We start from the raw sequence: 13,090 nt of genomic DNA, 5'->3' as shown, positions 1-13,090 counted from the left end.
GAGAGCTGAGCCCCAGAAAAGCAGAGGACAAGACCCGCTCCCACCATGTCCAGGGGCCCACTCTATCCTGTGTCCTGACCTGCCCTGCCAGTGAGCGAGGAGCCAAGACAGCCCCTCCCTGTGGCCACGGACCACTGCGGGAGCCACGGCCACCCCAGGAACGCTCAGCACAAGTGGGAGATGAGCACCGTTCCGTGTGAGCCTGTGCACGCCTTTCTTCACACAGCCCACGAGGGCCCCGGGACCCCACATTCACCGGGTTACCCTCCTCCAAGGAAAGCCATGGGCAGAGCTCCCCTGCAGGGCCAGACAGGGTGGCACCCTGAGTCTTACTTGGGGTGCACTCATGCCTGTCTTTGCTCACGAATTCCTCCGGCTGCACTCTGGGGTGTTTCCCCCCATGGCTACCGCCGTGCTCAGACAGGGAGACAACTGAAAACAGCAGCGACTGACCTCGGAACCCATGGGCCGTGTGTGTGCGTGGGTGCGAGTCGGAGGTGCACTTCAGAGACAGCTGCCCTGCCCCCAGACCATCAGGAGGTCCGCAGTCTCCCCCAGCACAGCCTGGAGGAGTGAAGAGGCAGTGCCATCCTTCCCTGATGGAGTGCCAGGGGACGGCGGCCCCCGGGGACAAAAGGGCCCTTGCAGGAGGCACAGTCCGGAGGCTCCCCTCAGCCCTCCAGGGCTGTACGACCCTGGAACACAAGTTTCTCGGTCTTTCCACTGCCCCCTGGGACTCTGGGACCCTCCAGGAGGGTCTGAATTCTCAAGCGCGAGCCTCCGTGGCTTCCCACACCCTGTCCCGTTAACCCCCCGACTCCAGAGGAACAGCCTGAGGACCCGGGACCGTCGGGTTCCAGCTCACAGTCCGCCCGTCAGCCGGCTCGGCAGCGGAGGGAAACAGGCACAGGAATTGCTGGGATGTTCGGGGCCAAAACAGAGGAAAAATCTGGGAAGTCACACGGGGTCTGCAATCAGAACAGTCCCCTCAAAACAGCCCAACGTGTTTTCAAGTCACCCCCGCGCCCAGGTGACACCTAGTCCTGAGGTTCTCAGCAGAAAAGGCGCCAACACGGCCAGCCGGTGGAGCAAACCAGAGGAGCCGAGAGGAGGCAGGAGCGAGGAGGGAGGGCGGCTGTGAGTCCATTTTTGTCTTGGGGCATGAGCTCCCCGGGGACAGCCGCATCTCTGGATGTGCCCGAAAACCTTTCATGGCAACCTCGGCCTGCTCCTCCCTCTACCCAAAATAACCCCCTGGACCATCCTGAAGATACAGGACCTGTCCTTTCACGTGCAGTTGGCCACTCTGCCTGCTGCTCCTGGTGGTGCTGGGGTTGCTGGAAGCCAGGGAGAGGGGTGACTGTGAGGTGGCTAGGGGACACGGCGAGGGGACCTGCCAGAAGGAGAGAAACCTTGGGAGTTCTCAGTCATTATGAGGAATCCTCCCCAAGGATGGACAGGGAGCACTGACCAGGGAGGCCTTACCCACCCTCACCTGGCCCCACCCCATCAAGTGCCCCACCCCCTCTTGTTTGGCCCCACCTCCTTTCATGGTGGTCTCTCCCTGTCAGTGAACCCTGACCCCCCTCAAGTCACATGACCTGACCACTCTAGTCTCTGCTCCTCCTGAAAGTGGTGCCTGTCCCTGCCCTGTCCACAGTCCCCTGCTCATGCTCAGGCCCACTCTGACCTCAGAGCTCCTCTGATGCTCCCACCCCCTCTGGCACCAAAGCCTGACTCCCCAGGAAGTCCCCATCCCAACTCACCATCACCCATGCGGATTTCCATAGGAATTCTAGAATCAGCTCATCTATTTCTGCAAAAAGGCAGTTGGAAGTCTGATTGCCGTTGCATTGAATTTGTAGATTGCTTTGGAGACTGTCGCCGTCTTAACAACAGTAGATTCTGGAATGACACAGCCTTCTCTCTCTGGATGCTAAGAGCAAAAGGAATATTCCAACAGCAGTGAGATGGCCTTCACTTATAATAAAGGATGGGCCTTTGGGGAGGCCCAGGGATTCATTTCCAGGAGAGAGTGCTTCATGCAGATGGCTAGGCATCTGACTCTGAAGAATCTGTGAATTAAGGAAAACTTTGGGATTTAAAATAGACACGGACTCGATCCACCCCACTCCCCATATTCCCCAATCTTTCCTGCACTATTCTCTGCAGAGACAATTGGTCAGGTCTACAGGGTGCTTAAGGGTGCAGAATCCTTGACTAGAAACTAGAAATCACAGGGGATTGGAGTGCAGAGAGGTGATGGGGATGGGGAGGATTTCCCAGTTCTCTCTGCGCTAATGAGGTGGCTCCTATGGAGACAGTATCCAGGGGACACTGGACCATGAGCACAGGCCAATCAGGTCACCTCTCAAGAACCCAGCACAGACTGAACAGCGCGTCCAGCTGCATGTCTGTCCCTGCGCTACAACCTGAGGCCACCCTGTTCATCCCTCCACCCCAGGAAGGTGGGTTAGGAGACAGAGGTATCCGGGGGAGTCCAGACCGAGCTCCCTGCCGCCTGCAGGACTGGATGCCCGCTTTGAGTGAGGCGGGACAGGAGCCTGGGACGTGCTGTGTCTATGCGGGGGGCTCAGAGGCTGCAGGCCGCCTCAAGGCTTCGAAGCCAGCACGTGTCCTGCTCTGACTGCGGTTTACTCCAGGACTGACTGACAGCACAGCCACAGGAAGCCACGTAGATGTGTCCCAAAGGGCTGATGGTGTAAGTTGAGGGAGTTCCTTTTTAATAGCCAATTGCTGCTTGTTGTAAAAGATTAGTTCTCACTGTTCATTATGTGTCTCCTTGAGGTTTGGGGAAGAACATCATTTTAGTTGCGTATAGTATGGGTTTGCTGGAGACCTGAAGACTGTTTTTAAGGTTAGCCTCTGGGGATAAATGTACAGCCTTGCCTACTAGCCCCTGGGTATACGGGGCTCCTTGTCCGGCTCTGGGTAAAGAAGAGAATGGGGAGAGCCCATGGGGAGCATCCTCCGCGCCCTAAGCTGCACCCAGGCTGCTGAGGGGCTCAGGCCCTGACGCCCGGACAATGCCGCAAGTGGTCAGAGCCCAACCCGACAGGTGGGGTCCCAAGCCTGGCGCTGACACAAGAGCTGTGTGGTCCTGGAGGGGTCCTCTGCCAAGGCCGTGGCCTCCTTTTTTGAAAAGCAGGAGAATGGCCCATTCTGGAGGGGTCATATTCAGCCATTCATCCAGCTCCTATAATAGACCCAGGAGGATCCTCCCTCCAGCAGTCTCAGACCACGTGGCCGCGGACTCTCCCCATGGGGGGGGGGGGGGAAGGCGGGTCACTTGACAAGGTCCCAGCCAATCAGCGCCCTGCCCTCCCCAGGCACGTGATTGGCTCAGACACAGGGGTGTGGCTCCATCAGGGCCAATCAGGTGCCAAGACACTTGGCAGCAGGGTCCTGATCCGTCTGCCTCAGCCTGCTCCCCATCCTTCCCTCCCGCTCCCTTGTCCCTCATCTCAGCGAGGCCACCTCCACAGCATCGGAGCCAAACTGTCCCTGCCCTCCCCTCCTGGCCACCAGCCCTCCCCACAGCCACTCCAGCAATCCCACATCCACTTTGGCACAGTGACCCTCCAATTCGGGGAAGGTCCTGGATCCTTCTCTGCTCCCCTCCAACCCTTCCTGCCCCACTGCCTCCCCCCTTCCGCTGCCGCAGCCTGGTTCCTGGTCTTGCACACCCCCCCACCCCGCCCATCATGGCCCTTAGGGTTCCCTTTGAATTTCCATCCCAGCGCAGTAAGAACCCGGGGCCCTGACGTTCTGTTCTCTCCTAAGTGGCAGTTGGACTCTCCCCATGACCCCGCAAGTGTACGTGCTGACCTGTCTCCACGCACAGGGAGTGTTCCAGACTGTGCTCATCTGGGTCTCCATCAGCTCTTCCCCTCTGCAGCCAGGCTCTGAACACCTGGGAGATCACCTGAGGACTGGGAGGGGTAGGCTCTGCTGGGGCCCAGGGGCAGGAGAGGAAAAGGAGCAGACAGAGCTCTGGGAGACCTCACAGATGCCCTGGGATGGATGGGGGAGCCCCTGGGGAGGCCGCCTAGGGAAGGGAGTGCCCCCCACTCTAGTCAGGAGATGTGAGTTCCTGCCCCAGGGTCCATAGCACTCTCATTCTGCAGGCAAGGAGACTGAGGCACAGAGAGGTTAAATATCTCTCCTGAGGGCACCCAGCAAATGGGCAGAGTCAGGATTTGAACCCAGGGTGGTCGCTTCAGGGGTCTCACTCACCGTGTGCGGAGCTCACAGGCGAAGTGGGGGGCTACTCAGAATGGAAGGGGGGCGCCTGGGTGGCTCAGTGGGTTGGGCTTCCACTTTGGCTCAGGTCATGCCCTCAGGGTTTGTGGTTCGAGCCCCGCATCGGGCTCTGTGCTGACAGCTCAGAGCCTGGCACCTGCTTCGGATTCTGTGTCTCCCTCTCTCTGCCCCTACCCTGCTTCTGCTCTGTCTCTCTCTCAAAAAATAAATAAACATTAAAAAAAACAATTAAAAAAAAAAAAAAAAGGATGGGAGAGGGTAGGGTGCAGTCCAGAGGAGCAGGGATGGGGATTCTCTGCAGGAAGGGAGGTGGGAAAGAGGCTGTTACTGGGTAGCTGCACAAGTTCACTTCTGTGTGTAAGGAAGTGTCACTCTTCAGACATTTGCCGCGAGGAGGGGAGCAGTCACATGGAGACACTGAGGCCCAAGAGGTGCAGTGACGTGTTTCATGGACAGGTGGGCAAGTGGCCAAAGGGAGGTGGGGATGGGCAGAAAGATGCCCGGGGCCCCCATCTGTGCTCGGCAACACTGACCCCTGGTCACTAGGGACGATTAAATTGCTTACATCAGGGGCGCCTGGGTGGCTCTGTTGGTTAAGTGTCCGTCTTTGGCTTAAGTCATGATCTCATGGTTCATGAGTTCAAGCCCTGCGTAGGGCTCTCTGCTGTCAGCACGGAGCCTGCTTCAGATCCTTTGTCTCCCTCTCTCTCTACCTGCATTCTCTCTCTCTCACAAAAAGAAATAAAAAATAAATATTAAAAAAAAAATAATTACAGCGGCACCTGATTGGCTGGCCCAGTCAGTTAAGTGTTGGACTTCGGCTGAGGTCATGATCTCACGGTTTGTGAGTTCAGGCCCCACATCAGGCTCTGTGCTGACAGCTCAGAGCCTGGAGCCTGCCTCAGATTCTGTGTCTCCCTCTCTCTGCCCTCCCTCTCTCTGCCCCTCCCCCCTCTCTCTCAAAATTAAACATTAAAAAAAATTTTTTTTTAATTACATTGAATGTTCCTCAGTTGCACTGCCACATTTTAATTTCTCCGTAGCACCGTGCCTGTGACTACATTTGCGGCAGCGTGTGGGACAGCACAGTTACGGAGAGTAGGTGGAGGCCCCAGAGAGTCTGAGCAGGAGGACACGGCATGACATATGCTGGGAAGGGCGCCCTACGTGGCCACGCGGGGAGCTGCAGGGGTGTGCACAGAAGCGGGAGCTCACAGACCTTGTGCAGGAAGGATTCAAAACAAGGCATTAAGGCATGAGAGAACTCCAAGGTAAGATTATTATCATTTTAATTGGGTGTGATCAAATTTAATTTTTTTAATGTTTATTTACTTTTGAGAGAGGGAGAGAGCACGAGCAGGGGAGGGGCAGAGAGAGAGGGAGACAGAGCATCTGAAGCGGGCTCCACTCTGACAGCACAGGGCCCGTTGTGGGGCTCCAACCCAGACACTGTGAGATCATGACCTGGCCAAAGTCAGAGGCTTAACCGACTGAGCCACCCAGGCGCCCCTAGGGTTTTATTTTAATGATTTGCATTTGAGAATGAAATACCGATCTGTTGAGTCACCCATGACAGTAAACAGACCTCCCTGATGGAGACCTCCCTGCTGACCTGTGACCACCGGTGACTGATGAGCAGGGCTGGGAGGGATGTCACGACGACAGGCACCCTCTAATGGCAACTCCTTGTAGCTAGCTCAGGGCTGAGGCACAGGTAGCTTTGCCCCCTGTGGTGCACACTCGCTGTCCTGTAGGAGGCAGACATGAAGCAGAAAAGCAGGAGCCCGCCTCCAAGGGCCAAGCCACACCCCTCTGACCAACCTGGGAGGACTGGGTGATCTTTTTCAATAGTCGCGTCCTCATAGAGCAGGGATTGTGTCCCCTCAACCTCCCTCTTGTTGAGCTGGGTGGATGCATTCAAGGCTTTTCACTCTTGTTGGAATTATATAAATCCTGGCAGGCTAATGAGCTGGGGCGGGGGTGGGTGGGTTCTAGGTGGTTTAGTTTTCAAAAGCAGTCAAACAAAATAGGTATATGTTATGCTTGGCCCAAGGCTAACTTTCTAATTAAAACAGACTGCAGGTGGAAAAAAAAAAAAAGCAAATAAATACAGCAACAATTATGCATGTGCACATGTGTTCGGAGAGGAGATGCAGGAGGTAGGATGAGGCCCAGCAGAGTGATTGCCTGCCAGGAATGAGCACTGGGCTGAGGGTGCAGGTCCCAGAAGCAATGAGGCTACAGGAAGTGGAGCTGCGTTAATGTTCCTGCCATGGCCCTCAGAAGGGCAGTGAAGAGGGGAGAGACGCCTGGAGTCTTGCAGGAGACAGGTGTTTGTCTATCTCCAGAATTCTCTGCCCTATGTTGGGAGGTAATGTTTCTTCTCCTCTGTCCTTGTCAGGTAAAGATCACTCAGTGCATATTTAGGTCCTGAAGGGCCTACCTATGAGATGGCCACCAGGGGAGAGGGGCAGTGACCGTGAAGAAATCCGCACACACACGTGGAAGATCCCTGACCTCAGCCAAGTTGTGCCCTGGGTAATCAGGGATGAGCCCCCCAAAGTGTATGTTACATGAGGTTCCCAAGGTGGTGGCCTTCAGCCACTCCCCCCCCCCAGAGCCCTCTCTGTCCTCCCAGAAGCCCCTCAAAAGTTCCCTCACTCACCTGCCAACTTCACCCCTGTTCCCCTCCCCCCTCCCCCAGGTGGAATCGCCCTCAGCAGTTCTGTCCAGGACCAAGTAGCTTTCAGGGCCAGGCTGGCTGTTGGTGCTGTCCAGGGTGCTGAACGCCACCGGGACACCAGGGTGGGGACAGTACCCTCAGCCCACAGGTGGACACGTGTGGGGATCCAATAGCAGAACTGACTACTGTTTTAGTGTTTCCTTCATGCCCTAAATCCAACCGGTAAGAGCTTGAAAATACAGGATGGAGAGATTTTCTGACTAAAATGATGCTTCTGAGCTGAAGCCTGGGGAGATAGTGCTTTATGCTGAATGTCCTCAGAGACAGTGCAGATTCTGAGACACAGCACATCACCAGATTCACTCAGAAGTCTGCAGGCTGAAGATCCGTGGCGGTGGGAACAATGCTGATGTGGTTATCAACCCGCTCAGCAAACGTTTATCTACTCCTCCCGATCATAACACTGTGCTGGGCGGACATTCAGGGGCTCGCAAAGAGACGTAAGGTGGGGTCTGAATCTGGAGGGTTAGAGACAATCGTGAGTCAACATTAAGTATAGAATACTAAAGATGAGGTGACACATATTACAATGCTGTCACCATCTAGCTGGTAAATTTAGGAAGTAACCGGTTTTGTCAGGAACTGGCGTCCTGGGAGCTCGCTGCGGAGTCTGGGGTTGAGAAGTGTTAACAGGACACCTTCATGTTACGCCTAGTTTCCTATCACGATCCCATGTCTCCATGAAGGTTAACCTAAGACTTACTGTTGTTACTGGAGCTTTGGAAGAGGGTCATCCATGAGCAGTATTAGCCTCAAGGAAAGGAGAAAAATGTGTTAGTACTTAGTCATAGTGTCAGATAGCAACCATGTTTCTCTGCATGTGTGTGTCTCTCTCTCTCTCTCGGCCACATGCATGCAATCTTCTGCTTCTTTCTATGTGCAAATGTCGATATTCTGTACCTCACACTGGCTCTCCCCCATGGACCCCAGGCACTGACTTCTGTAGAGATTCACACTTCCAACATAATGCACGAGCACATAATAGGTAATGTCCTTCCCTCTTGGTTCGAGTCTAGAGTTCTCCATTTGGTGCAGTGATGTCAGCAGTCTGGCTCAGGCCAATTACCACAGTGAGGAGAAGGCTCTGTTGAGAGGGTTGCAATTACGTGGTTGGGAGACGCCTCTTCCGTGGTGTCTGTTCTGGGGCCACTGGATGATAAACAGTGGCTGCACGAGTGAGACATTACCGAGCACCTGCACGTGCCCCTGACCCAGCGTTTTTACGAGTGAGATCCCGTTTCGTTCTTAAAACATCATTGCGAAGTGCCTCAATTTTACAAGTGATTGATATTCAGAGAGAAAAAGTTAATTTTCCATGCTGATTCGCCCGCTAGGTGGTGGGACTGAGATTCTCATCCAGCTCTTTCTTTTAGTGCCATCTGCCTCCTATGCGGCCAGTGACAACAAGCACAGTTATTAAGCCTCTGCTTTTAATGGTCTTCCTAAGACACTTGCAAGTTGTTCTTTTCCATAATGGCATTTCCAAATTGCACTCACAGGTCTCCTTTGTGATTTTTCATCTGCTTTCTTGTGTACATGGATGGCTTGCTTGAAACCCTTTTACATATTTTCATGGGCTACAGAGGGGTAAACAGTGTCAACCACCTCTATGAACAGCATGTTTCTGTCACAAGGCGAGCCAAAGTGTGTGACCCCTGACCTTTGGGAGGAAAGATGAGCAAACACACACACACACACTCACACACAAACACACATACAAATACACATACAAACACACACCTGTGCACACTCACATATACACATTCATACACATATGCACACACATACACACAAACACCCATGCACAGGTACACACACTCACACAAACACACATGTGCATGCTCACACATGTACAAACACACATGCACACACAGCACAATACACATACACCCATGCACACTCACACATACACATTCATACACATATGCACGCACATACACAAACCACCTGTGCACACACACTCACACAAATATACACATGCACACACACAAACACACATGCACGCACAAGCGCATATACACATACAAACACATATCCCTGGGCACACTCACACACACATACACATACAAACACAAATGCACACAAGAACACAAACACATCCACTCACATGTACACTCACGCAAATGCACATGCACATTCACGTAAACACCCATGCATGCACACTCACACATACACATTCATACACATATGTACATACACACAAACACCCATGCACATGTACACACACATTCACACATACACATACAAACACACACCCCTGGGCACACATGCACACTCATGCACACATACACATAACTGCACAAATATAAGTGCACACAAGCACACTCACACAAAAACATGCACATTCATAAATACACACCCACACAAACACCCATGCACACACACACACACACACACTACATGCACACTCATGCAAATACCCATGCACACACACTCACACACATCCCCACTCACACAAACACCCATGCATGCACACTTACACACATGCACACTCACACAAGCACACTGTCAACTTCGAGGAGTCACCTCAATGTCTTTGGTTCCCCTTCCTTTTGAACATGCGCCTTCCTCTTCCCGTGTCTCAGGCAGCCTGGGCTCGGGCACTGTGTCACGTTTTTCCTGGAGGAAAGGAGCCAACACGCTCCTGCACCCTGAGCTGGGCGTGGCTGCATGGTTTATCATAAAACCCAAACAAGTCAATGCTTAGCTCATAAGAATGTCTCTCTAAGGGCTGAAGGCTACTAGATAGAGGAAAACAAGACACTACTGGTCAGGAGCTGGGTCTTCTTCTGCCCAGCACCACCCAAACTGGCGATAACTATGTGCCCTGTCCAGGGCTGGTCCTGCGTACCTGATGACACCTTAAAAGCAGCATGGCATCCATGTACATAATATGAGTGGAGGAAGTTCCAAGTTCTGTCAGGGCCCAGATTTTCAGGACCAGGGGGTGGCCACTGCTGAGTTAGTGCTATGGCACCGTCACACCATCACACCATCACACCATCCATCCATCCACCCATCCATCCATCCATCCATCCATCTTAATCAAGCTCCCACTGTGTGCAAGGAAATGCTCCGTCCTGCTGTGCAAACAAGAGGAAAAGAACTAAAGCTGTGATGGTCAGAAGAGGCCAGATGGCTACAGGAACGACAGGTCTGTGGCTTATTCATCGCTCGTGAGACGTGCCATCAGGGTCACGTGCAGGGAGCAGCGCCATGTTGAATGCTGCCAGCTGCTGCGCCAGCAGGAAAGACAGTCCTTGGGGGGGTCTCTTGGGGGGGTCTTGCATCGGCAATTAAATGCTCTGATTAGACATGGCACGTGTCATTTCCACTCGCAACTCCTCGACCAGAACCGGTCACTGTCCCCGCCCAACCAAGGGACCTGGAGCGCAGTCCTTCCATGCAGAAGGTGAGAACCAGGCACACCTGGCCGACGTCACCACGACGCCCCCTGGGGGAAGTGGGCTCTTCCATCACGGCTTCTCCCCTGTGCTTTCCAAGGCTTGCACCTCACTCAGACCCGGAGTCTGGGGGCTGGGGCACCTTTTTCTGCCAATAGTTTGGTCCTGGGAGCCCTCTCTGTGGAGGATGGGGCCTGACATTGGTCCTTCTCTGTATCCACACTCCTGTAAGGACCAGACATGAGTCCATACGGGGCGCTCACTGCGACAAAGGCTTTGGCAACTCCCCACCCGCAGTCCTGTGCTGTACAAACCCCCGAGCTGCCCATGAGCGACTCTCTTCCTGGGGCACACGAGTGGTGTCAGGCGACTACGGTGGACGTATGGGAACATCTTGCAGGGACCCTGGATTCTCCTGAGGCAGGCAGCCCATCTGCAGTGAGGCTTACACGTGTAAGCCTGAAGACTCTGCAGGCTTCACCTTTAATCCGCGTCCTAACACTTGGTGTCATGTTTCTCTGGAATGCTAGATTGAAATGTGTCACTCACTCTTTCACCAAAGAGGAGGCCGGCTTGTGATTGAATATCATGGGACCACCTTTCTGTCCTAATTCTCTCCAATATTTTGGTGGAGGTTCAGTGTGGGGTCTCCTCCTGGGGATGGGGGGTGGTGGCAAAGGAGCTGCTAAGCCCATTACCTCTAGAAGATGTATGTTTTCTCTCGGCTGCACAGTGCCCTTGGCCGATCTTGTACAGGATTAGGTATGCGAAAAGCGCCAGCCACCTAAGAGAACTCTGTTTAGGGCTAATTATTTTATTTTATTCACAACACCCATTTATTTTCCACGAGTGCCGTCAGTAACTCACACTATTCACTTCCTCGTACACTGTGTGTGGGGGAGGGGGGGTGTAGAACCGTGGCCCGGATGGCCGACACCCCATCTCACTCGCCTCGAGCCTTGGCCAAATGTCTCACACCTCTTGAGACTCAGGGACCTCCTCTGCTCAGTGACCTCAAAACACATGGCTCTCGGGGCTGCGATGAGGGTTAGAGACGGTGTGAGCTGATCCATGTTGGGTAGATTTCCATCTGTCTTCCCCGTGGCTCTGGCCAGAGAGTTATGGTGGCTGGGGCAGCTCACGGGTAATCCAGGACATCTCTTCAGTTAACTTTCCCAAGAGATAAGGTCTTCTTCACCTTCTTTACGTGACCAGAGTTATGAACATAGGGAGGATGCTTGGGCAACAGCTCTGGTTGACTTCATCCCAATGTCCATGTAATCTGTTCAGGAATTGGATATATCATTTTCAAAACCTTTCAAGGCACTGACCAGGAACACTAACCAGGGTCTTATAAGCTTGCAACATTCAGACAACTTGTAGAAACTCATTTTCTGTCATATTCATGAGAAGGATCGGAAGCTGTCCCACTGAAGTCAAGAACCTAGTGAAGACGGCTGATGTCACTGGCATGAACGATATTGCATGGAGATTCTGGATAACACAAGGACAAGAAAAAATGTGTAAATATTGAGAAAAGAGAGACATGATTATCCCTATTGACAGAGTGTACGATTGTCTACATAGGAAACACAATTAGTCAATACCACAAATCTTTACGACTTAAAGGAAAATTCAAAATACAAAAATGAAAGCTGTCTTCATGATCAGCCATAACCCATGAGAAGATCCTACAGAAAAAGTAAGTTTCCCTTTCTACTAGCAGCGAGACCTTTAAGGTATGTGAGTCAGCCTGGTGAACAGGTGAGGGTTTACAACGGTGCCTGTAAAATATCCCTGACAAAAGGAAGCGGACATTTGCTGTTTCGAAGCGGAGAGCCTCAAAATTATATCGTTCAACGTCAACACCGTTTCATGGACATGACAGATGGATTCCAAGTTCATATTGAAGAGAAAATCCGAGAACAGTAAAGACAAGAAAGGAAGAAGAGAAAAGGAAGGCGGTGACTCCCTCCCAGTGTCAAATATATAACCAATATGTCATATGTACAATAAGTGTAGTTGAAATAAATAGAGCAGATGTATCAATAGAACATAATGAAAAGTCCAGAAACAGACAGAAGCATGTAAGAAATTAACAGCCAAGAAAGGAGGTATTTCCAATCCATAAGGGATTGATGGCAATAAATGGTGTGGAGACACTTGTCTAGCATTGTGGGAAAATAGAATAAAATTAATCTTCAACCTCACATCATTTCCAAAAATAATTTTTAACATGGATTTAAGACCTACCTATAAAACAAAATTATAAAAAAAATGGGACAAAAATATAAGAAGATGTAACCTGCAGAGACAAAAGATCTTGGACAAGAAAAAAAATGCAAAAAGGTAAAATAAAAAACACAGAAGCCTGACTACTGCAAAATTTAACATTTCTATAGGACTAGAGATACAGGCAGGAGATTACTCACAGGCTAGGAGAAAACATTCATACAGCACGGAGCGAGGGGTCCACATGGACCGCGTGAAATCACCCTCGTAGAGTGATCTGAGAAGGATAAGCAACCCAACAGAAATTCAGACAAAGAATTCAAACTCACACTTCATGGGAAAGAGATTACAGACAGCCAACAAACATTTTAAATGGTCAGCTCAGCAGGAATGAGGGAAAACAAGTTAAAACAAGGGTTTTTCCCAC

At 52.1% G+C, this 13,090-nt stretch overlaps 1 protein-coding gene across 2 annotated transcripts; it reads left to right on the top strand.

Annotated features, from left to right (window-relative positions):
- Positions 1-3,433: 3,433 nt before the first annotated feature.
- LOC113596969 (histidine-rich glycoprotein-like) lies at positions 3,434-12,387 on the top strand. 2 transcript variants are annotated; one of them, XM_053206009.1, is made up of 3 exons: positions 3,434-3,962; positions 5,328-5,555; positions 6,989-12,387. In XM_053206009.1, the coding sequence occupies exon 3, from the start codon at positions 8,802-8,804 to the stop codon at positions 9,732-9,734; it is 933 nt and encodes a 310-aa protein (XP_053061984.1). In that variant the 5' UTR covers positions 3,434-3,962; positions 5,328-5,555; positions 6,989-8,801; the 3' UTR covers positions 9,735-12,387. The 2 variants fall into 2 exon arrangements, with proteins under 2 accessions (XP_053061984.1, XP_053061985.1); XM_053206010.1 differs by lacking the exons at positions 3,434-3,962; positions 5,328-5,555 and adding an exon at positions 6,360-6,822.
- The last annotated feature ends 703 nt before the right edge of the window (positions 12,388-13,090 follow it).

Source organism: Acinonyx jubatus, chromosome D3 (genome assembly GCF_027475565.1).
Source record: "Acinonyx jubatus isolate Ajub_Pintada_27869175 chromosome D3, VMU_Ajub_asm_v1.0, whole genome shotgun sequence".
Classification (NCBI taxonomy): Eukaryota; Metazoa; Chordata; class Mammalia; order Carnivora; family Felidae; genus Acinonyx; species Acinonyx jubatus.
Note: the sequence above shows the minus strand (reverse complement) of the source record. Positions and strands in the feature narration are given on the sequence as shown.

What these genes read in the sequence shown, in the direction of transcription:
- LOC113596969 (XM_053206009.1), top strand. Translation starts at nt 8,802, where the DNA reads ATGCACACACATACACACAAACACCCATGCACAGGTACACACACTCAC.